The sequence below is a fragment of the Pieris rapae genome, chromosome 3, assembly GCF_905147795.1.
Source record: "Pieris rapae chromosome 3, ilPieRapa1.1, whole genome shotgun sequence".
Classification (NCBI taxonomy): domain Eukaryota; kingdom Metazoa; phylum Arthropoda; class Insecta; order Lepidoptera; family Pieridae; genus Pieris; species Pieris rapae.
In genome coordinates, this window is record NC_059511.1 from 7141502 (window position 1) to 7163820 (window position 22319).

A 22319-nucleotide genomic window follows, 5' to 3' on the forward strand; every position below is an offset into this window, starting at 1 on the left:
CTATTTGTCGCTCGCAGGTTGGCACTGCACATATTACTTGTGCACAAATCTTAATCTCGAGATGCGAAATTTCTGAAAGAAACTAGTCTGCTGAAATAAAATAACAATGTGTGCAAATGACACTTCGACGAGGCAGTTCGTTACCACTTCCTTTAAAAAAAAGATCTCGATGAATTTTATACATTTTTTTTTATTTAAGCACAAATTGACAAACATTTATAAGCATGCATTAAATTTCTAACTACACCGTCATCCGTTAACTTACAATAATTATTATAATCATATAAAGAAGCCCGCTATATAAATTTATCATTACTATATTTTACATTAAGTGAACAATTTATGTTTTATATTCAAATTGTACCAGCTTATAGATAGAATTAAATTTGTTAATGTCTAAGACATGCAATAAAAAAAACGTCTACCTTCACCATAATATGAAACGAAATTGATCATAACTATATTAAACAGTAGTCTAAACATTGTATAAATTATAGGACAAGCCTATACAGATTAAGATACAAAAAAACTAATAAGACGCGAGTTACGTCGATATACACTAATTATATTTTTTATTATACAATTAACTTTGGGAAGTCCGTAATTTCCTTCGAGTAAGAGTTCTTCTAATCCAGTGTTGATTCGGGTAACACGAGCGTCGTCGAGGCCTTTGCACACATTGCTTGTGATATAATTATGTCGGAATGGATTTATTGTATATAAAAGTTGACATGCGTCACTCCAACACAATTTAAAAAACATTTTACGCTCGTCGACAACATTTATTTTCTTAAAAGTTTAATTTATATTCTATCGCTGTGAATAGTGTTGTCAACGTGCGCAAGATAATAATATCAACATAGCAACCGTACCTGGCCCGGGTCACTCGACTTGAGCGCCCAGGCGGGTTCCTCTTCGTCGCCGCAGAAACAAAACACCAATAAGGCACTCATTTTATTTCAATCGTATATTGTATAAAATTATCTTTGGCGTTATAAATCTGCGTTAAAATCTATTTGCAGCTGACCAGTGCCGCCAGATCTACAAAAATGTTGTCATCTTATGACAATCAACTTATACAATTAACAAAATAATTTTTTAATAAATAAAAAACAGCAAAACTTTGTCACAAAGTTATCGAATCTAGTCCGGACATAGAAACCGACAAAGACCTGGCAACACTGCGTAACTGTGTTTCGTAAGGGCTGTGCGCCCGTTCGCGTCACCCGAATCAATTCCACTGGAAATACCCGAACTTTATTCGCCGACGTCAATCATTTCCCCCTTTACATTCTTTAGTTTCAGGTTTCTCCAATGGCTCATTCGCTTCGATCTCTTGAACACATTTTTCATTAATGATATCATCACTATTCTCGTTTTTTTCTGATATGATTTCACGATCATTATTTTCTGATATGGCTTCTCGATCGTTTTGCACTTCATTTTCTTCTTTTGCAACTGAAAAAACAGGTTGTACATCATCACTTGCATCGTAAAGACTCGGTGCAACATTACTTTGCTTTTCTTCTTCAATAATTTTGTTGTTTCCATTATAACTATCTTCCTTATTTTCATATTCGTCATCGCTACGATTAACATGCGACTCTTGCGTGTCGGGAACCTCTGAATTAAAAGGTTCGGACGCGTTATTTTCTAAACTACTCTCTTCATTTGTAACATTATTTTCAATTACTTCTTCTAATTTGTTTTCATTACTGAAGTTTCTATCAGCCAGATGCTCACTTAGACTAGTTTCAACGACACTTTCATTTTGATTATCTATTTGATCATTTGTTCTTTGTTCTTCAACTGGTTGACTTGTCTCTTCAGCTGCTCCCCATCTAGATTTTCTATCTTTATCTCTTCTAGATGATCTATCCTCTTTAGTTGATTTATCATCTTTCAATGGTTTGTCTTCTTTGGGCTTCTCATCACGCGGCCGCCCTCTGTCGTCATTATTCCTTCTCCTATCATTTCTGAACCTGTCTTCGTGTTCTACGTTTCCTCCACTTCTTCTATCGCGCCTTCTGTCATCCCACTCATTTCTTCTATCTCTGTCCCATTCTCTGTCCCTTTCCCTGTTCCAATTTCTATCAAACTGTTCTCTGTCATCGAATCTTCTATTTCGATACTCAGTTGGGCCATCAAACGGCCTTTCTCCATCGAAGCTATCGTATTGCCGGTGCCCATCGAATGACGGGCGCGGACCGTCAAAAGGCGGTCTAGACCCGCTAAAAGGAGGTCTGGGTCCAGGGCCATCAAAGTGAGGCCTCGGTCCGTCAAAGGGAGGCCTGGGGCCATCGAAGGGCGGCCTGGGACCATCAAAGGGCGGCCTGGGACCATCAAAGGGCGGCCTGGGACCATCAAAGGGCGGCCTGGGGCCATCGAAGGACGGCCTGGGGCCATCGAAGGGCGGCCTGGGGCCGTCAAAAGGGGGCCGGGGTCCATGGGGTCTCGGTCCATCGAATGGAGGACGTGAATTAGGGCCATCGAAGTGAGGTCTCGGGCCATCAAATGGAGGTCTGGGCCCGTCAAACGGGGGCCTTGGTCCGTCAAATGGCGGCCTGGGCCCATCAAACGGTGGTCTCATACCATCAAAAGGCGGTCGTGGACCATCAAAGGGCGGCCTATTATCAAATGACATTCGATTGAAGGGTGGTCTCTCAAACATAGGACCCGGTCCTTCGAAAGGTGGTCTGTTAAACGGTGGTCCCATACTAAACCTTGGACCAAACGGCCCCGGCCCTCCTGGACCACCGGGTCCTTGTTCCATCCACGATCCTGAAATTTAACAACGTAAAGGTTATGGTTTTGCAAATATTAATGTATAGCCGTGTATTTAATTATAAAATCGTGCTTATAAGTGCATAATCATTAATTAAAATATTTAATCTAAACAGCTTTATTCAGGAACTACAGTCGTACCTCTATTGGGTGGTCTGAGCGGAGGGCCCCTCATTCTTAGTTCTGCAAAGTAAATTTGCTTATATTTCTTTATCATTTACAAAGTTACATTAATCACATTCTAAAAATATTATGATATTAAAGTATAGTAAAGGCAGTGCACATAAAATTAAGAAATAATAACAGCCCCCCGCTTATAGCTGCTTTATATTAATAGAAATACATAATACAAATGTAGTGTAAACTCCATGTAAAGTAAACGAAAAAAGTTTTTATATTATTTTACTTAAATTATTTATACACTTCAACTTTATCAAGAAAACCGTGCTGCAATAATTTATCAGTTAATTTTTTTTTTTACTAATATAATGTCTGTTAAGACACACAGATCGTGCACAGATCCCCTTTAAGACGTTGCGCGTAAATGCCCTCTGACATTATCGACATCTTTATATGTTTGTGGAGTTCAACATAGCCCTATCGTAATGTGTATATTTTATATGTTTTCGACATTATAGTACCTATAAGTTGTATGTATTTTTGTGAATAAATAAGTCTTTATGTAATAGTGTTTATAACTCACCAGCACGGAAACCCGGCGCCATTTGTCTTGGAGGTGGCACCTGCGTCCATCCGCCTTCATTATCCTCTGTAGATTCGCTTCCTGAAATATTTAATACAATTCCTACTCATGTGTTCGCCAAGTATATAACAAAAATAGCAAAATAGGTATAAAAAAACCTTGGCGCTGCCTTTTAGGTTTGGACCTGAATTTTTGTGTGTGAAATACATTACAGCTAAAGTCGTCATGTAGAATAAGTTCAGTTTCAGAATTGAAACAAATTATATTATTTAAGCTAACTTCTAATTTTAGAATTTGTAGAATATCATTAGAACGAATATTTTTGAGTAAGAAAAGAATGGGAAATCTGTATAAATCTTCAGAAATAGCGAAAAATCAGAAATTATTAGACGTAAAGGCACGTTTTTGTTGTAAATATTTAAATATATTCTAGATTTTTTGATGCGAACTTTTAAAATTATGGTTTACGCCTGAAAATATCCTTTCAAATTCTTATATAAATCACCTAGTTATAAAAGGAATTTGTTTACTTGTGTATACAAAACGCTACTTTTTAGCTTAGTTTTATACCAAATCTTGTTTAGTTTAACTACAGGAAAAAACACTTGTTTACTGAAAATGATATATATTTCGATATTCTAAAAAATAACAATTTAATTCTTACCCTTATCAGGCTGGTGATTTTCTGGTCGGTCTGGCAATGGAGGAATATCAGATTGGGCAGACTCATCGCCTGGTTCCTCCATGTTTCTCTCATCTCCCTTTTCCGGTTTTCCATTGGCCATCTCCCATAAACGCTCTTGAAGACTTTTCTCATTTTGCTCGTTGCGCGGTGATTTGTCCCGAATTCTTTCATTAAATATAACCATTATAAATTAATAAACTAGCCAATCACGGTTTGTTTAGATAAAACGCAATCTAGATATTTGGAATATGTCATTTTCAATACTAAAAGTTAAAAATTAAATTCCTTAATAATATATAATAATAAAAACTTTATTCATGACAAATAGGTTGTTCCAAAATTCATCTATCGCTAGTCCCCAAACTGCGGGAGGCGTTAAAAATATAAAGACACATGTTTAGAAAATACAAATAAATCCTCATTACAATGAAGTGCATAACATGCATTAAATTTCCTATACTTCCCGCCAGACAATAAATATTTACCTAAACAAACATTAATTCACATAAACAATTAAAAAATATCTACTCTAAAGTACAAATTCTTCTTCATAACTCAGTTGCTTAAAACAACCTTGCCCTCACCACTGAAAATATGTCAAGCTTCATACAGATAAAAACTGATTGACAGACTTGATTTTAGTTTGGCGTTCGAAAAACGCCTGTGTAAGTGAAGGATTTATGCCACCAAATTATATATTTAAATTGTAAACAAAAGAAGTAAATACAAGAGAAATTTGAAAAAGGGGACTAAAGTTTGAAAACATTAAACTTACGCGTTGTTTTCCCGGCTATTGAATCGGTCCCTTTCTCTATCCCTGTCCCGGTCTCGATCTCTTCTGTCTCTTCCTCTATCGCGATCTCTATCTCGACGATCATCACGTTCCCGGTTACTATACAGACATTTTGTATATTAAATCAAGTTAGAATTTTAGTAATAATAGTTTCACTACTAACTTAATATATAACAAAGTAGCGAACGTGAATACTTATACAAAATAACTAGCCCACATCAAATGTTCACAGGTGTTGACGTTTTTAATTTTGGATTTCCCTGCCTTTTTCTTGTTTACATTAAAATTTATATTATTAGTACAATCAACTCAGTAAACATTTTTAGTGTAATAACTACACATTATAAAATAGAAGTGATGAAATAGCTTTATTTCATACTAGCTGATCCGGCAAACGTCGTTTTGCCATGTATATCATTTATTATTGTGCCTCACTCGACATAGATAGTATAGCGTGTCTACAATTACTTAGAACTTTTTATGGTTCTATCTTTAATAGCTTAGGCAGGATACGCAAAATAAGTAACTTTTTTGGTTGATTTTGTACACCTTGTGTCCTAAAACCCCTAATATCTTACGGAACCCTATTTATGTTCAAAATTAAATATATTACTCGTAGATAATGTAGCTTTCGAATGGTAAAGGATTTTTAAAATCGGTCCAGTAGTTTATGAGCCTATTCATTACAATCAAACAAACAAACAATCTGTTAAATGTTAAATCTGTTCTTAAACGGAGCTGTTTAGTTAAGAGGGTAGGCTGTTGATTGAACGACTAATAAAGCTAGTTAGCTTCGACATATATAATAAATGGAATTAAGGTTAAAACCATATGAAAGGTATGTGTAGTAGTGTAGGTTAGGACACTCATGCATATATTTACGAAGGTAAATCATTAGATCCGATATTATTCCACTTTTTACCTATATGTAGTGTTAGCCCAATGGACGGGCATGCTATTTCCAACCCTGATCGTGCTATTATTGAAGTCTTATTCATAGATTTCTAACTCCATTTTCATAATACTTGCTCATACAGTGAAAGAAAATATAATGAAAAAACTACTAAGTCTAACCTACTTGCCTAAGAGAAAAGATACAATCTGAAGCCAAAACCACGGGTTTCTCAAAACTCGGGTACAATATAAATAATTAGAAGTTCTATATAACATACCCTTCTCTGTCCCGCCCATCTCCTCTTCTGTCACCTTCCCTCCTGTCCCGCCTGTCTCGTTCTCTTACATCTCTTCCATCTCGCCTGTTAGATAATATCGATTATTATTTATATTACCGGAACAAGTAACGAATTACTCGTTTATTATTTATATAATAAAATTAACCCTAAATCTGAATAATGGTAGAAATAGATCAAGTCCTTAAATAAATAAATAGATAGAAGAATTCAGGCACAAAAAGTCAGCCTTTCCTAGGAATATTTTTCCCATAACATCAAATAAGCCCACAAACCTAACACACCATTTTAAAACAAAAATTAATAACATACACAAATAAATATACTCTACCTATCTCTGTCTCCACGTCGGTCTCTATCTCTATCGCGATCTCGTCTGTCCCGCTCACGTCTCTCTTCATCTCTTTTATCATCAGGGGGCGGTTGACTCGCATCGAATCCTTCCGGATTGAAGCCAGGAGGCGGTTCAAAGCTATTAAAAGCTGGTGGCGGCTTAGACATGAGCGCTTGTAACTAATGAAGTAATACAAAATTCTTATTAGAATAGGGTTTATATGTTTTAAGTATAAAAAGTCTATAGTTAAATATTTTTTACATGTAAAACAGTTACGATACACGATAAAATATTTAGTTCATATTTTGTTTTAAATATTTTGGAAATATTTTTCTTGTACTAAAGCTATAGGTTTTTTTTCTGTTTCCAAGCGATCGTGAGAAACGTCTATACCATGATATAAAACTGAATAAAGTTTAGAATATATAATAGCAATGATAGCTTAAAAATAATTAAAAGTCAGACATTTGAGAAAGGGACTTCTCCAGAACTAAGCCAAAAATTAGTAAATACGATTTCATGCATTACTTTATTTATTTATTTACACTTCGTTGCTAAAGAAATACAAATAACACAGTATATATAAATTACAAGGGATGCAACGGGCGGCCTTATCGCTAACAAGCGATCTCTTCCAGGCAACCCTAGTAAGAATAGAAATAAATAAAGAAAAATGATGAAACTTTAAACAGGTTCAAACTTTTACTAAAATTTCCCCTATGAATAAAATACGGATGGGTATAACTGACTTTGTTTCATATCATCTTAAGGCAACTTTTGAAACGAACGACGAAATTATTTCTTCACGATTTAAGGCGATACGATATTTGTAAATAATTTTTTTATTACAATTTTATTCGTTAGCCACATCCTTAGTGACTTTATTAAAACAAAACGTATATTGATTGTAATTTCTACGATCGAGAGAGAATTTTTTTTGTAAGTATTCGCAGAAAAAAAAGCTTGAAACAATTGAATGACGATATCACAAAATAAAATAGGCTGAAAAAAGTTGGGCCTGGTCAGGAGCCGCAACTTAGTGGTAAAATAGTATATTTCATTACAAGTGCGGAAAGCCTGTCATTGCAACGAGTTTCGACGAATGTCACCCGAGCCGAGGCGCAGCCGAAGGTGAGGGTTGACAGTCGGGACAAGTTGCAATGACGGTACCGCACGTGTACTGAACGACTATTTTTAATACAGTTGCGAAAAAATTAAGCAATTTAATTAAACTATTTGCTTTTTTTCTATTCTCTCTACGGAATAAATTCGTTGCACGTAGATATGTAGCGACTTATACGTTTCCGGTAAATTGTTCTCCGAAGCATTTTATGCAATTATACTGCGTTCGGGTGGTATTCATTCAAATAAAATATCGTCGAAATTACTCATTTTGTGCAACAAATAACTCAACTCGAAAGAACATTTTTGGAAAATGGCGCCAACCGCAAAGAATATGAGCAAAGCTTGTTTTTTCTTTTCTTCCCATTCTGGGTAGGCAAAGGGAACTTGGCCCATACAGCCAATTCTTCAGTAGACTATTTTTATTGAAAGAAAACCAAATCTAACTCATTGAGTCGAATCATTAAATCTGATATTTAAACAAATAGTAGCTTCTTTTTAAAATATTTGCATGAATCATAAAAACTTCTGTGATTTTTTTTAGTAAAAACTTCATGGTTAGTTTTTTTCTTTTTAATATTTTTTTTATTGATATGAAATATAATAAACCTAACCTAACTTATTGAATCCAATTATTAGTAAACTTTTTAAAAATACGTATTTGCATATATTATAAAATTCTTTTTAATATTTTTTTAATTGATATGAAATGAAAAGAAACCTAATCGAACTTATTGAATCCAATTATTATAATATTTAGAAATCATATATCATAAAAACTTCTATGAATCTTTTTAATAAAACCTTCGTGGTTGGTTTTTTCTTTTTAATACACATTGTTTTGACAGTTGGCAAAGAAAACGCACGAGTGCGGGAATGGCAAAGAAAAAGCACGAGTGTGTAATAGCCCACTTTCCGAACGCTATACCTCCCTGCAATATGCCACTTTTTGAGCAACTGTATTAAAAAACTCTTTATACATATTTTTGTTAAATGTAACATAAAGATGTGGATGAATAAAGACTTATTATTATTCAATTCAAGTAAATTTAAATCAAAATAAACAGCGATGAATATAAATTATTTAAAATAAAACGTTTTTTAAGATTATTTATTTGAATATAAAATAATATAACTTTGTTATTTGCCCTGACGTTTCGTAATAACGTTTAGCATTTACCCTAATTTGTAAGTTTCTGAGTAACAATCACAGTCCAAACTTAACGCGAAATAAGTCTCCCATATTTAAAAGTACCGATTTTCTTGCAAAGTATCGATTCGAAAATTATGAAGTCATGGCCCGCCCATAGCCGTAACGTAATTATGGGCGGAGCTCATTGCACAAGGAACGAGGTAAACGGGAAAGAGTTACCGCCGCCCATGGACACTCAATGCCATTGGGCTCGCAAGTGAGTTGCGAATTTACGATTGGTACGTTTTTTTCATGTCGAATTAAAATATTGTTAAAAACCGGCGTAGGAGCTTTTAATTATTTTTCCATTTGATCTATTCATATTACCTGATCGGGCAGCATATTCGAAGGCGTGGCGTCGATGTGGTTATCCGTCTGATCGAGGTGATCTTCTGTGTCCAGTTCCATTGCATCGTCGGCACCCGTCACTTCAGATTGTTGCTGCTGCTGTTGTAACTGTCAAAGTTTGAAATGTGTGAGTTTTGTTTTACATTTACTCTATTAGGAAAATAAATAGAGAAAAGATAACTCACTGATTTTAGACAAAAATTTAATCAGAACAAAATTTTATTTGTAATTTAACTTAATAATTAAACTGCCGTCCTTTCAGTCTGTCAATATTCTAAAAGATTGTAATTCTACAATCTTTTACAATATTAAAAAGACACTAACATATAGTCAAAAATCAGTATTTTTATGTATGTTTTTTATCAAGTGCGTGAACTATCTCTGTCTCTGAGCATACATTATCGATATCGTATTAAATAAACAAACCTGCATCGGCGGCTGCGTATGCTGTGGCGGTTGCGCATTAAGTTGCGCATGCGCGTGCGCATGTAGAGGCAACATTAATCCGCCTACTCCCATTCCCATTAGCCCACCGAGGAAACTTCCCACCATACCTGATAACATATTATTTATTTAAGTACCACTAAAATAGCTTACAACATAAATTTAATTTTATTATGAATTTTCATACCACACAATGTAGGGCTATTTGGCACAACTTTTTATAGTAGTGTTATTGAGAGTATCTGTATTTATCAAAGAATGTATGAGAATATATCAAACCAGACATAATTAAAAATATTGCCATAATTATAATTTAATGAATTTAATAGCATGAGTAATGTCTCTGTCTATATTAGGGTCTAATTTCGTCCGACTGTATCTAATATATGGATATTTCTTGTTTCACATAAAAAGTTACGTTTATTTACGTGTTTACAATTAACGCCATAAGGATAAGTGGGACGCCATCTTGTCCAGAAATGTTTTTTGGCGAGATCTTTAAATCATGAATATTTACAAATATAAAACAAATTAAACTAACAATTTGTAGGTTATTATGAGTATCTTGCCAAATAGCCCATTCCCAGTACGAATATTGAAACAAATCTTAAAAATTAGTGTCGCCTGAGACTCACTCTCTCTCACACTTAACTTAATCACGTTAAAAATCTTATTACACCTGTATTTATTTTTTAGGTTCACTTTCACAATCTAAAGTAACAAATGGATTCATGATCAAAAACGTAAAGTGGAACACCGATGAATGCAAGTTCGATTACAATTATTATAATTATGTTATAAGATTATCTATACATAATTACATAATTAAAAATATTTAATAAAACAACATTCCGGAATAACCACTATTAAGAAAAGATAAGCAAATATATCATTTTACTTTATTATTATTATTACAGTATCAGCTAAGTTATCAAATTTGCGGCAATTAGAAGTTAACAAGAAAGTCAGAGAATATGGAATGCTGAATTGTAATCGGTCAAACAAAACGACATATCGTGTCGATTCTGTGGTTGAAATAGACAACCCAGAAGAGTAATTACAATGTAGAGCATCTCTTATCGTATCTTTATGTTAAGAAATATTAGTATTAGGTGCATGAAACTAAATACATGTGTTCATAGGTAGTAAATACATAGATAAGAATATAAAAATTTATTACCGGGTTGTGGTAATGTGTGTGGCGGCAAAGATGGCGGAAAGCCTAATAGCGATCCCTCTCCTTGTACTCCTGCATATTTAATATAGAATAAAATGCATGTTTAACATGAGTGTTTGTGGCTGGTTCGTAAGAATTCTAATACCCCGAATCTATTGTTTCGCTGGGCATTGAACTAAGTATCTATAAGTATAAGTAAATATAATTATATCATATCATTATAACGTAAAGTAAATATAATATATTAACACGATAACATAAAACTTATTTTACGATTATTATTGTTATTAACAAAGTAACAATCCCAATTTGCGTTAATTATAAATAAAGAATTCTGTCAATTTACACTATAGCATAGACTATAGAATGAACGTAAAGTGTGTGAAATGAAAACCGTCATGGATGTAGCAGCATTGCTAAATAGATGGCGTAGTTTTGCTCTTTCGCGAATTTTGTAAACGTTTTTGACATTCACAAGCATGCCTTAGGTCGCATCTGGACTGAATAAATGAATTTTGATTTTGATTTTGATTGGTTATTGACATTACTTTAACTTCATTATATTTACACAGTAATATTAAGTTTAATAATATTTTTTTCGCAGAAAGGGAAACAAATGACGATGGCACAAAATAAAATATGGTGGAAAAGTTGGAGGGGAGGGCCTTCTCCTTATAGTAGGCTGCATCTTATAGTATTATTTGTTTTTATATCTATTGTTGTTAAATTTATGTCAATAAGATGTGGATTATTATAGGGTTAATTATTATTACTATACACTGTTTTGTGAATACATGAAATGACGCGAAAAATTAGAATAGAAATAAGAATTATACTAGTTCGCCTAACCGCCGCATTAAATTTCTCGCAGACTAAAAATTTCCTTACACTACATAGATATAGAGTACATTAGAAGATAAAATATTTATGTAATACCGATTTTTAATTGTGAGTAGTGCGACATTTTAGCCCATACCATTGACAAACTCTATGGTTGCTTATCATAGTTATAATTTCAAATCCGAATTTGTATTTATTTAGCTTGATCCGGGAACCACTTTAAAACATTCAAATGTGTGTGACTAAGATATATAGTAGTATTATATTTACCTGGTAACGGCGCAGGCATCGGAGGCCTCATCCCTGGAGGCATACCCGCAGGCAAACCAGGACCCATTCTAAAACAAATAATAAAGTATATAGGAAATTAGTCTAGTAAAGATTAAAGGGTTTTAAACCCCAGAGATACAATAAAATTAGGACTTGTAAACAGATATCGTAAAAAAAATAACGTGCGACTTTCTGAGGTCGTACGTTCGATTCCCGGCTGTGCACTAATGGACTTTCTCCCTATGTGCGTATATAATATTTGCTCGAATTGGTCACATCGTGAGTAAACCGATTTGTCTTAGACCCAAAAAGTCGACGGCGTATGTCAGGCACATGAGGCCTACCGCCGACTTGACTATTAGATTGTTAAATGAGCACATAATATATACAGAAATTTGAGGCCCAGACCTAAAAAGGTTGTAGCGCCACAGATTTTTTTTTATTGTAACAAGTTCTTTACTAAATAATATAGATTTCAACATATAGTATATATATTAAATTTTCTCAAATGATAACTTACCCAGGTGGTGGCATCCTCGGAACTGGTAAGGGAATGCTCGCTGGAGGTGGTCCACCCATGGCCATGCTAGTTGGGGGCATGTTGGCCATGTTTGCCATGTTAGGCATATTGGGCATATTGGCTAAATTGGGCATTCCCGGCATGGGCCCAGGACCGGGCATTCCTGGCCCCGGAATGAGCATACCTGGACCGGATACCGGTGTTAGGCCAGGTATCATTGGAATATCTGGCATCGTTTTTGGTAAAATCTGAAAATAGAAATGCCGACATAAAAAAATGCGTACATTTAAATTAGTAATTTTTGACAAGATTCTTAAACATCCCATATAAAAAAATAATTGATCTGTTTGTCTCTGTAAAATTAGAGAATGCCTGGACCGATTAGGTCAATTTTTAAATATTTGTGGAAGATTAAAGATGTATGTGTTCAAGCGGATTCGATAATCTTTGATATTTACAAACAGATTTTTAATCCCATGTAAAGGATAACACCTGTTAAGTCGGCTAGTATTATCATATATTAAAATTATTTTCCTCTTCACTCACCCGTGGAGGCAACCAAGGCGGAAGAGTTTCTTCATCAACAGCCCCGCCCTCTTCCAATGCGTCTAAAGAAAGCGCACCCAGCACCCAGCGGGCATGTAGAGCAGACCACGGGAGATAGGCCACGCCCAGTTCTGCTTCCCAATAGTCCTTCCATTCACGACCCTTTACGCCCTTACCCGCTGCCCACGCCACCTATCATTAAAAAATTAGGAGTAAATAACTATGAACTATTTAAGGTATGAATCGATATACTAACTCCCTTTTGAATAAAAAATTTAATCGAGATAATTCCATCGCTTTAATTGAGTACTCTGCTAACCCAAATTTGAACAGACCGAAAAAATACAACTTTAGTTAAAAAGGAGCAATAAGACTTTTTTAAAGGTGGATAAGATCTAAGGATACATTTTTAATTCAAACTGCAAGACTGCTGCTACATAAAATCAATACTGACGAACTGAGAAAAATCTAAATTAATTGTTACAATTTTAAATCAGCTAATATATGCAAATTAGAATAAAAAAATTTTTTTCGTTACTTACAGTAATTTCTTTAGAATGCAATTTATGTCTATCGAGCTTTTGTTTGGCCCTGGCTGCATCACGGCGACGCTCCATGACCACGAAAGCGCAGCCGCGAGGCGGAACTAGGTCTACGGAGACGAGACCACCGAAAGCACCGAATAAGTCCGACAATTCTTCCTGGGTTGCCAGCTTCGATAAATGACCCACCCAAAGCGTTGTGCTACACACTGTAAATAAAGAAAGAAAAATCATTTTATGCAGCCTTGGGTTAAAATTATTGTTGCTATGGTTACCGTTCTTTTATAAGGTAAATTTCATTCTGAATTTAATTTATGTTTTAGGGTCGTAATAGTTCGGGACATTAAATTTAAGTTTATGCAAATCTCATGTAAATAAATGTTGTGGTTCTATACTTTTATGGGACCAAGTCTGGGGGCTTGCTATGAAGGCGGTAAGGCAAAAGATTTACTTATTACAAGGGCTAATGAACAAAAACTTTTGAAAAAGTTATAAAATACTCACCGCTTAAATTTTCTTTTTTAATTGGAGGTAAACCCTTTTTCTCTCTCTCTCTCTGTTTTTCTTTCTCTGCTTCCCGTTCTTTGTGGCTTTTCTCCTTATCCTTGTCTCTAAAATTAAAACAAAAAAATATTTTAATATTTTTTTAAATTTGTCAAAAGTTTCAGTTTAAAATTCCTATAATCTAACGTCCAATGTTAGACGAAGCCTACCGCTGAGCCGAATTTAAATAGAGATACATAATTTTTATTCGAATTCAGCAAAATAAAAACGTATAAATGGCGGAAAAACTAAGCGCCCAAAACACAACACAGAAAAAAGTTAATTCCATAATTTCATAGATTAACGCCACGTCCACGAATCTATAACTAATTACCTAATATACATAGATTCTAAGGCGATGTGAAATACTGTATGACATACCTATCTCTATCCCTTTCTCGATCTCTGTCCCGCCGTCGCCTCGGCGAGCGAGAGCGCGATCGAGATCGTCTCCGTCTGCGAGGCGACCGTGACCGCCGACGAGACTTTGGCGACGGACTTCTGTAAAATAGGTTTTTAATGCAATTTTCAAATATTTTTAAACAATAACTAAGAAATTATTGACTGAATTTATAAATACAATTATTAAATATATTTAGTCATTTTTATTTGATAATAATTTTATATGTTCTAGGAGAAGAATTTGGACTAAGTATATTGATTAAATATTTAAATTACAATCTTACAGTACTTCTGGCTACTTTGAGCAACGCTTAATAATCATCGTACTAATATATATAAAATTTTTTATTTTTCAGAAATTCTGCGCTATATGATCAAAATAGGTCAATTACTAATTGATCTGGGGGAAAACGGCATAAACCAACACACGGGCACGAGTACACTCGCTAATGTTAGGGGCTTGAGTCCCCAAACAATAGCGTGGATGTTGGAGAGAACTCCATTGTCCGAGTGTACATGGGTGGCGGGGCGGTATCACTTAACATTTAGTGAGCCTCCTGCCCATTTGCCTCCTATTATTTTATAATAAAATATAATAATAACCTTACCTAGAATCATTAGCATCTGGTATTTCAATGACTTGTGGACCAGAATCTACAAACTCTATGTCTGATTCATTTGCCATGTCGTCCTTGCCCTCTGGCATCATTGATTGTTCATTATGTGAATTCTGGGAACAAATAAACGTTTTAAACTACTAAACAAACAACATATTTGGTTATGTGTAACTTGCATATCGTATGCATTAAAATATTTGTACTATATTCATTTGTCAAAGTAACAAAAATATACTTACGAGGAAAGGAAGTGATGCATTCGGATTTTGTTGCATCTGCATGTCTGTCATCATTGGCATTAAATTCTGTAAATTATTGTTGAGGTTTTAATATTAACTCGTACAAAGTTCATAATTTTGAGGCAAAATTATTTTGTCTGATTTAGCTTCATTAAATAAGCCATAATTTTGTTTATTTTTTGGAATTTAAATTTAACTTTCACATTATGTGGTACATGTTACTATACTTACAGGTATATTTTGCATCCCAGCTACTAACTGCATCTGAGCTTGCAAACTCTGCAGTTGCCTCATAATTTCAGGGTTTGTTAAGATACTGAAAATAAACAGCCAACATTATCAATATAGATCTCTAATAGTGAATGTATAAAGTAAATCATGAACAAATTTTAAATGAGGCATTGTTGTGGTTCTGACCACACAGACAATATGGGTGTAAGTTAACGGAAATAGATTAAAAATAATAAGTAACACAAATTTAATTGCTTTAACTGTATGTGTAAAATAAGTGAACTATTAGGCATTTGTATACCTTCCTAACGCATCAGCTGGATTATGACTTTGATGTGGAGGCTGAATATTCTGCATATGTTGGATATGCTGTACATTATTCTGGGTATTGGAGTGTGGTGGGTTGTGTTGGGGTGGAGTAGATTCTGCCATAGGTGTGTCATCCCCGCTCTCATATTCAAAATCATTCAGCAATTTTCTATTGAACTTTGCCGGCGGTGGTCCAGATGAGTCATCCTGGAACTATTAAATTATAGGTAAGTTGTATGAACTGCTTGTTAAATATTTCAGGGGTTTTGTTAGTTAGTAAATATATGACATTAAATCCTTAGGTAATATTTGCATCATAACTCTATATAACATCTATAATAATATTAATAGCACACACCACTATTTGAATTGTTGGCAATCTTTAAGTAAACATAAAATTATTACAGATTTAATCATATCAAAATTAATTTTACCTGATCCCCTCCCATTGGTGATGATCCATGTGGAGTATGCTGCGATGCAGGGCCTGGAGATATTTTATTGTCAGAGACATTGTGTGTATTATTTAATGAACTCCCTAAAACCAAAATAGGATATTATAAAGAATATAAAATAAATAAGGCAGGATTCTAACTATCTAGACATTATAGACATATATATTAAACAAATAATTTTCTATATTATACATCAATTTTTTTTGTCAAGAAATTCCTGCTTTACATAATAAATTAAAGTAAACAGCACCTAAACTGAAACTAAAACATCAGATAATTTTCAGAGATATGAAAATAAAAGAGGAAAATATTTTGTTTCACTGATACTTTATACCATATGACAACTAATACTTTATTACAATTAAAATCAACATGCACCTTAATATACACTTTACTTAGATATTTAGCTTTAATATAAACAATTATACCATTGGCAGCATTGTTTTGCTGTTGTTGAATTTCCTGATGTAGAGGATGATTAGGGTCAGCCATATCCAATAGGGGCTGAATAACATCAGAACCAAACACATTATTCTTCTGCCATAAGTTCAGTACTCTTATTATATTCCGCTATAACAAATATACAATATTGTAAACAAGTCACAAATAAATTAATCTTATCCTATAATTCAGAGTATTATTATTATAGAATTATAATAAATCAACAAAATATAACCTACAAGTTGACTTTATATAACCAACCTTATCTTCAGGAGGGCATCTGAAGAGATTAGCAAAGGTTTGTTGCATATTTTTAGCAAACCTCGGAGCAAACACATCCTTGTCCTGGCCGAATTGGTGTCTTGACTGTCTCACAATCGAATCTATCACATAAAGCCCCGGAACTTTGTATTCTGGTTTGCATTTTTGTATAAACTTTTCAACACTATGTACAACATGCTTGTAAAACTTTATCGCCTTTATAGCACCTCTTGTTATAGCACTCATCTTCGCTTTTGAAATTGGGGGCTTGTTTTCGTACAACCCGGATAACTGAAAGAATTCATTCAATTTAAAAAAATGCCACGGAAAACACAAATTTTGGGGGACATTTTCTGTTTTTTACCTCCGCGTTGAACGCTTTTACTTCTGACTTATCCATTTTTGCAATTCACTTTATTGCACTCAAGAACTTAATTAACTATTAAAAATATCTTCAATCAGAAATAAAATCATTTTTAAGAGCATATCAACATGCTCACAATACAAAATGGCGTGTATGGTGTTGCCAACTGTTGACTGCCAAGCGTGAAGCAGCAGCTTCAGGCTTGCCAGACGGCAAACCAGGGGCAGACAGAGAAGCAGATAGTTTGCGACACACAACAAGCCTGATCCTCTAATCCCAAACGCAATTGTAGAAGGAGTGAGTGAGTGATACAAAACTATTTATTTCAACTCAGAGATAAATACGTCTAGCATTAGCAACATCTTATTACACCGCGCTAGCGCCGCGTCGATCGGCATTCAGTGGTGGCGCGGACTCTAGACATTGCTCTGTACTACATCAGACCATGATAAAAGAACTAGTCGAAAACGAACTAGAACACCAGGCCTAGACAAATGGACACGTAATATTGTAAATGAAAGTAGAATAGAATTAAAATGTATGGGAATGACATTTGTCACGTGATCTACCTTATCGCAAATACAGCGATCGTTTTATTTCGCAGCCAAGTGGCATAGTTCCGTCATGATTCGACTATCGCATTGCATAAACGGAACGCGTCGTTCGCTACGCCATACAAATCGTAGACAAGTGGCACATTTTGACAGGTAATGTAAGCATCAATCGTATCGTTTAAGCGATGTAGATAACCACAAAAATGGCGGTTGCTTAGTCAGCTGTGTAGGGTGAAGTGCCTTTGGAATTGAAAATGCATACTCTGCGATTAATTTGGGCCGCACACAATGAGGAAGTGTGGCATAGGCGACAAAGAAGATTTAATTCCCGAATGTGTCTGGAACAAATGGAGGAAATGCCGGAGTTCTTGTTCATGGAGCGTTTTAGACTAAAAAAAAGAAGAAAGAGAAAATATGTTACAGGTTACTGCGGTTTATCCCCAATTTGCAACTTATCACCGAATATATTATATTCTGCCTACCTTTTCTTTTTATGTTATTTTCCTTGGGTTTTCAGGTTTTAAAGAAAATTTCATATACTGGGAGTTAAGATTTAATATACACATCTATACATTTGCTTTAATTAAATGGTACATGCTCCTTGAGTAAAAGCCTCCGCCATTTCTTTTCATTTATCTCTGTTTTGGGAAGAAAGGAAAGACTGGGTGAAGTATTTTGTTTCATTTCCATGTAATTTGTTTACAGATTTGTGACCATGATTTAAAACAAATGTACTAACTAACCTAACCAACCGAACTAGATAATAGGTAATTCGTTTTTTGGACGCTTAGATTCGTACATACTCAGTATAATCAAATTCAAGGTATTGAATTGTAAACCCAACCCGTTGCTGGAAGTATAGTACATACACTTTTTATATTATAATTTATAAGTTATTATTATTTTATGTATATTTATCACTTGTGATCAATCTTGACTCCGGTGATAGCACTTGTTGCTAAGACTGAAATTATAGGTTTGCCATGTTATCCAACAAACAAACTTACACCAAAAAAATGATATTGAATTCATGATACATAACAAAAATAATGTATTAGAGGATGTGTCAATGACAAGCCAATATAATTTTTTTACTTGAAACTGGCATAAAGTTAACTATTGCCATAAAATAAAAATACAAACAATGTAACTTAACGTTTCCTCGTTTTCAGAAAGTCGATTGCTTGGTGTCAAGACTCAAGCTTATGCGAGACAAATATAACAAACAGTATACGCTTCAAAACAATGTGCCTGTGTACTTTTTGTTATCTGTATTTTCAGTTAGTCTTGTGTAGTGTGAAGTGTCTACCGATTATTCATATTGACATTTGCTATTGAAATTTGAATTACTCTGACTTTTGAATTTAAGACAGTTTTTTACTTTAGTATTGTGAATTTTGAAATTATATGCGAAAGCGATTTGGCATATAAGATTATTACAGCAACCGCTTTATTGAATCAATTACCAAATCATAATTTTGGTATCTTAGGACTAAATAATATTTTGGTTTGCTTTGATTTTCAAGTTGGTCGCAGCGTGTTTATAAATTATAAAATGGAAGGTGTTCATGTTATAACACAAGACTTTTTAAATGTGCATATTACTAAATCCGATAATGAAAGTGTGCCTCCTATCGAACGGAGGTTTAACAAAGGTATAACAGTGTTGGATTTTAAGGTAAATAAGTAATTTTCGTAACTGGTAATGTCTCAACAATATTGAACATCTTGTACATATATAAATAAGTACTTACCACATTCCAAGGTGTCCATGGGCAGCAGTAAGTCTTAATTTCGCCGAAATGTTTTCCCTCTGCCCCATAACAAAATACGCACTAATACATTTATAATTTGTGTACCTTGCCTTTCCTTGGTGTTCACTTATGTATGTGTAGGCAAACATACATTAAGTACTCAGAGATTCCAATCAAATAATTTATTTGATAGAATATTAGATAGTTAAAAACCAAAATACTGTTTTTTATTATTATTTTAATTTTTATTGTTGTTGATATTCGTAATCACTACTGTGATGAGTTAATTACTTTTTAAAAAGGAAACAAGAAATCTTAAGCTAAAGGAAACCTTATAACACTTATTTTTCACTGTTCTGTGTATTTTCTAAAATAGACCAAACTGGAACTGGTTACTGGAGGAACAGCAAGTACCATGAAATTGAAAGTGTATGACAACAAGAACAACTTTTTATGTGATATTGACAATGATACTGCTTTGCTGGGGTCTTATCCAATTGAAGATGGCATGAGGATCCATGTCATTGACAAGTTTGCCTTAGTTCGAGATTTTGATGACTCTGATAGTGCAGAGAGGTAATAGCTACAATAATAATATATTTCTTTAAATAATTAATGCAATTAAAAATGCATAGAATATTGAAGATTTGAAAGATTTTTCTACATTTTTAAATAATCAATCACCATTTAAGCTAAAATTCAAATGTTTAAGGTTCAAGTTATCGGAAGAAGAATATGAAAAAAAGGGTGATACACTTAGATCATTTCTACAAAAAAATAAGCTTGGGAAATATAATGCAGAAGAGATGGCTAAGATGAAAGAGCAGCAGGAAAAAGAGTTAGAGGAAGAAGCAAAGTAAGTAAAATAAGTATTATTCTGTCATTCATATTTTGCCATGTATTTATAGTAGATCATAGATAAAAAGTAAAGAATATCAACATCTATTACATAAACATGGTATGTTTAAAAATGCAATGTGTTTTAATCTTGGATATATTTCAATATAATTGTATAATAAAAGTCACAACTTAAATTAACTTAAAGTTGTCTGTTTTTTTGTAATATGTCTGTATTTTACAAGTTTTAATATAATTTATTTATTGTACTCAACATTTGCCCACATATAAAGTTTAAATTATATCTGCCGAGTTAATATTAGTATATTGACAGGTTAGCCGAGTCAGTATTAGTTGGTGCAAGGTGTGAGGTACGTGTACCATCCCAACCTTCCCGAAGAGCTACTGTTCGCTATAATGGTCCATTGGAAGGAACAAAAGGCTTGTGGATTGGAGTACAATATGATGAACCGAGAGGAAAGAATGATGGATCGTATGTAATTTCTATAATTTGTAGAAGTAACTTGATAACCATCAAAAGGTTGTAGGTAATAAGCCTATAAAAAAATTCAACTAAATACCAATTGTTAAACTAAGTTTTAACCTTAAATTTTTATTATTGGTTGTGTAAAGTTATGTTTATTTTATTTGCAGAGTCAATGGTAAAAGATACTTCACTTGTCCACCTAAGTATGGAGGTTTTGTAAAACCAGTTTATGTGACTGTTGGAGATTTCCCTGAAGAGTCATTTGATCTAGAAGATGAAATATGATCTAAAACCTAATCTGCTTCTTAATGCTTTTTAAAATTGATTTGCGTGCAAAGTAATATATAATTGCTTATATCTAATCATGAATTGGACGGATTATTAGTAAGGAGGGACATAGTTTGTAACTAATACATAAAATGTATTAAGTGCGACATAACCGCATTTGTACTTCTTGTTTTTACGATGCAGTACAAATAGGCTTTGGCGTCTCTAATGTCCCTTGTGCGAAGGTTATAATAATAATATAAAGATGGAAGACTGAGAACTAATAATATTTTTGCATGCCTTCATTATATTCATAATTTCTTATTTTAGATTTTAACTATTTGATTATTTTATTTTAAAGTAGCCTTTATATTTGTAGAAGAATCTCAGGCAATATCATGATTTATTTTTTAATATTAGTTTTTTTACTAATATTTTGACACCCAGACAATGTAATAGAGCTTTTATATGTTTTCTTTAACATTCCAATTTTTCTTTATACCTATACAAAATGATTTTTGAATAAAACAGTTGTTAATGCAAGAATAAGTCTCAATAAATTAATCAAGGAACTACAAAGGTACCAATCTACTAAGTACCCTAAATATATTGTAAAAAAGCTAAGCTTAGTACAAGTAACGGGCTAATAAATTATAATTTTATTTAAGAGTGTTTTATTTCTACTTATCACTCTTGTCCATTCTTAACATTAGATATTGCTATTTTTTTTTATAGAAGAGAGGGCAAACGGGTGGAGACTCACCTGATGTTAAGTGATACCGCCGCCCATGGACACTCAACGCCAGAGGGCTCGCCGGTGCGTTGCCGGCCTTTTAAGAATTGGTACGCTCTTTTCCTGAAGGACCCTAGTCGATTTGGTTCGGAAATACTTCAGTGGGCAGCTGGTTCCACAAAGTGGTGTTGCGCGGAAAAAACTACCTTGTGAAAAAGCGGACGTCGACGTCAGCTGCAGCTATTAATCCGAACAACTCTGAACTCTCCATGGTAAATGCGGTAGAAGATGCAGAGTGACCATCCATCTCTACGCAACCCCAAAGGATCAACCCG

The 22319-nt window shown here is 34.0% G+C and overlaps 2 protein-coding genes across 5 annotated transcripts; one reads left to right on the top strand and one right to left on the bottom strand.

Annotated features, from left to right (window-relative positions):
• Positions 1 to 941: 941 nt before the first annotated feature.
• On the bottom strand, positions 942 to 17532 carry LOC110993357 (SR-related and CTD-associated factor 4). 4 transcript variants are annotated; one of them, XM_022259579.2, is made up of 24 exons: positions 17353 to 17532; positions 16989 to 17279; positions 16715 to 16856; positions 16266 to 16318; positions 15824 to 16044; positions 15523 to 15607; positions 15292 to 15357; positions 15044 to 15165; positions 14415 to 14534; positions 13995 to 14101; positions 13491 to 13699; positions 12949 to 13140; positions 12403 to 12650; positions 11883 to 11950; positions 10776 to 10844; positions 9578 to 9705; positions 9131 to 9259; positions 6487 to 6668; positions 6138 to 6221; positions 4948 to 5064; positions 4152 to 4342; positions 3488 to 3568; positions 2926 to 2967; positions 942 to 2781 (listed from the first exon to the last, which is right to left on the bottom strand). In XM_022259579.2, the coding sequence occupies exons 1-24, from the start codon at positions 17386 to 17388 to the stop codon at positions 1271 to 1273; spliced, it is 4494 nt and encodes a 1497-aa protein (XP_022115271.2). In that variant the 5' UTR covers positions 17389 to 17532; the 3' UTR covers positions 942 to 1270. The 4 variants fall into 4 exon arrangements, with proteins under 4 accessions (XP_022115271.2, XP_022115269.2, XP_022115273.2 ...); XM_022259577.2 differs by having other exon boundaries at positions 16266 to 16369; XM_022259581.2 differs by lacking the exon at positions 10776 to 10844 and having other exon boundaries at positions 16266 to 16369.
• Positions 17533 to 19306: 1774 nt separating this feature from the next.
• On the top strand, positions 19307 to 21915 carry LOC110993286 (tubulin-folding cofactor B). The gene is made up of 5 exons (XM_022259486.2): positions 19307 to 19584; positions 20037 to 20236; positions 20373 to 20516; positions 20832 to 20990; positions 21152 to 21915. The coding sequence occupies exons 1-5, from the start codon at positions 19462 to 19464 to the stop codon at positions 21267 to 21269; spliced, it is 744 nt and encodes a 247-aa protein (XP_022115178.1). The 5' UTR covers positions 19307 to 19461; the 3' UTR covers positions 21270 to 21915.
• The last annotated feature ends 404 nt before the right edge of the window (positions 21916 to 22319 follow it).

Excerpts from the sequence above, each read along its gene's own strand:
- LOC110993286 (XM_022259486.2), top strand. The coding sequence starts at position 19,462 with ATGGAAGGTGTTCATGTTATAACACAAGACTTTTTAAATGTGCATATT. Across the intron at positions 20,237-20,372 it reads GACTCTGATAGTGCAGAGAG|GTTCAAGTTATCGGAAGAAG; the intron begins GTAATAGCTACA and ends CAAATGTTTAAG. Across the intron at positions 20,517-20,831 it reads GAGTTAGAGGAAGAAGCAAA|GTTAGCCGAGTCAGTATTAG; the intron begins GTAAGTAAAATA and ends GTATATTGACAG.
- LOC110993357 (XM_022259577.2), bottom strand. The coding sequence starts at position 17,388 with ATGGATAAGTCAGAAGTAAAAGCGTTCAACGCGGAG. Across the intron at positions 17,280-17,352 it reads TAAAAGCGTTCAACGCGGAG|TTATCCGGGTTGTACGAAAA; the intron begins GTAAAAAACAGA and ends GAATTCTTTCAG. Across the intron at positions 14,535-15,043 it reads CCAGATGCTAATGATTCTAG|AAGTCCGTCGCCAAAGTCTC; the intron begins GTAAGGTTATTA and ends CCTATTTTACAG.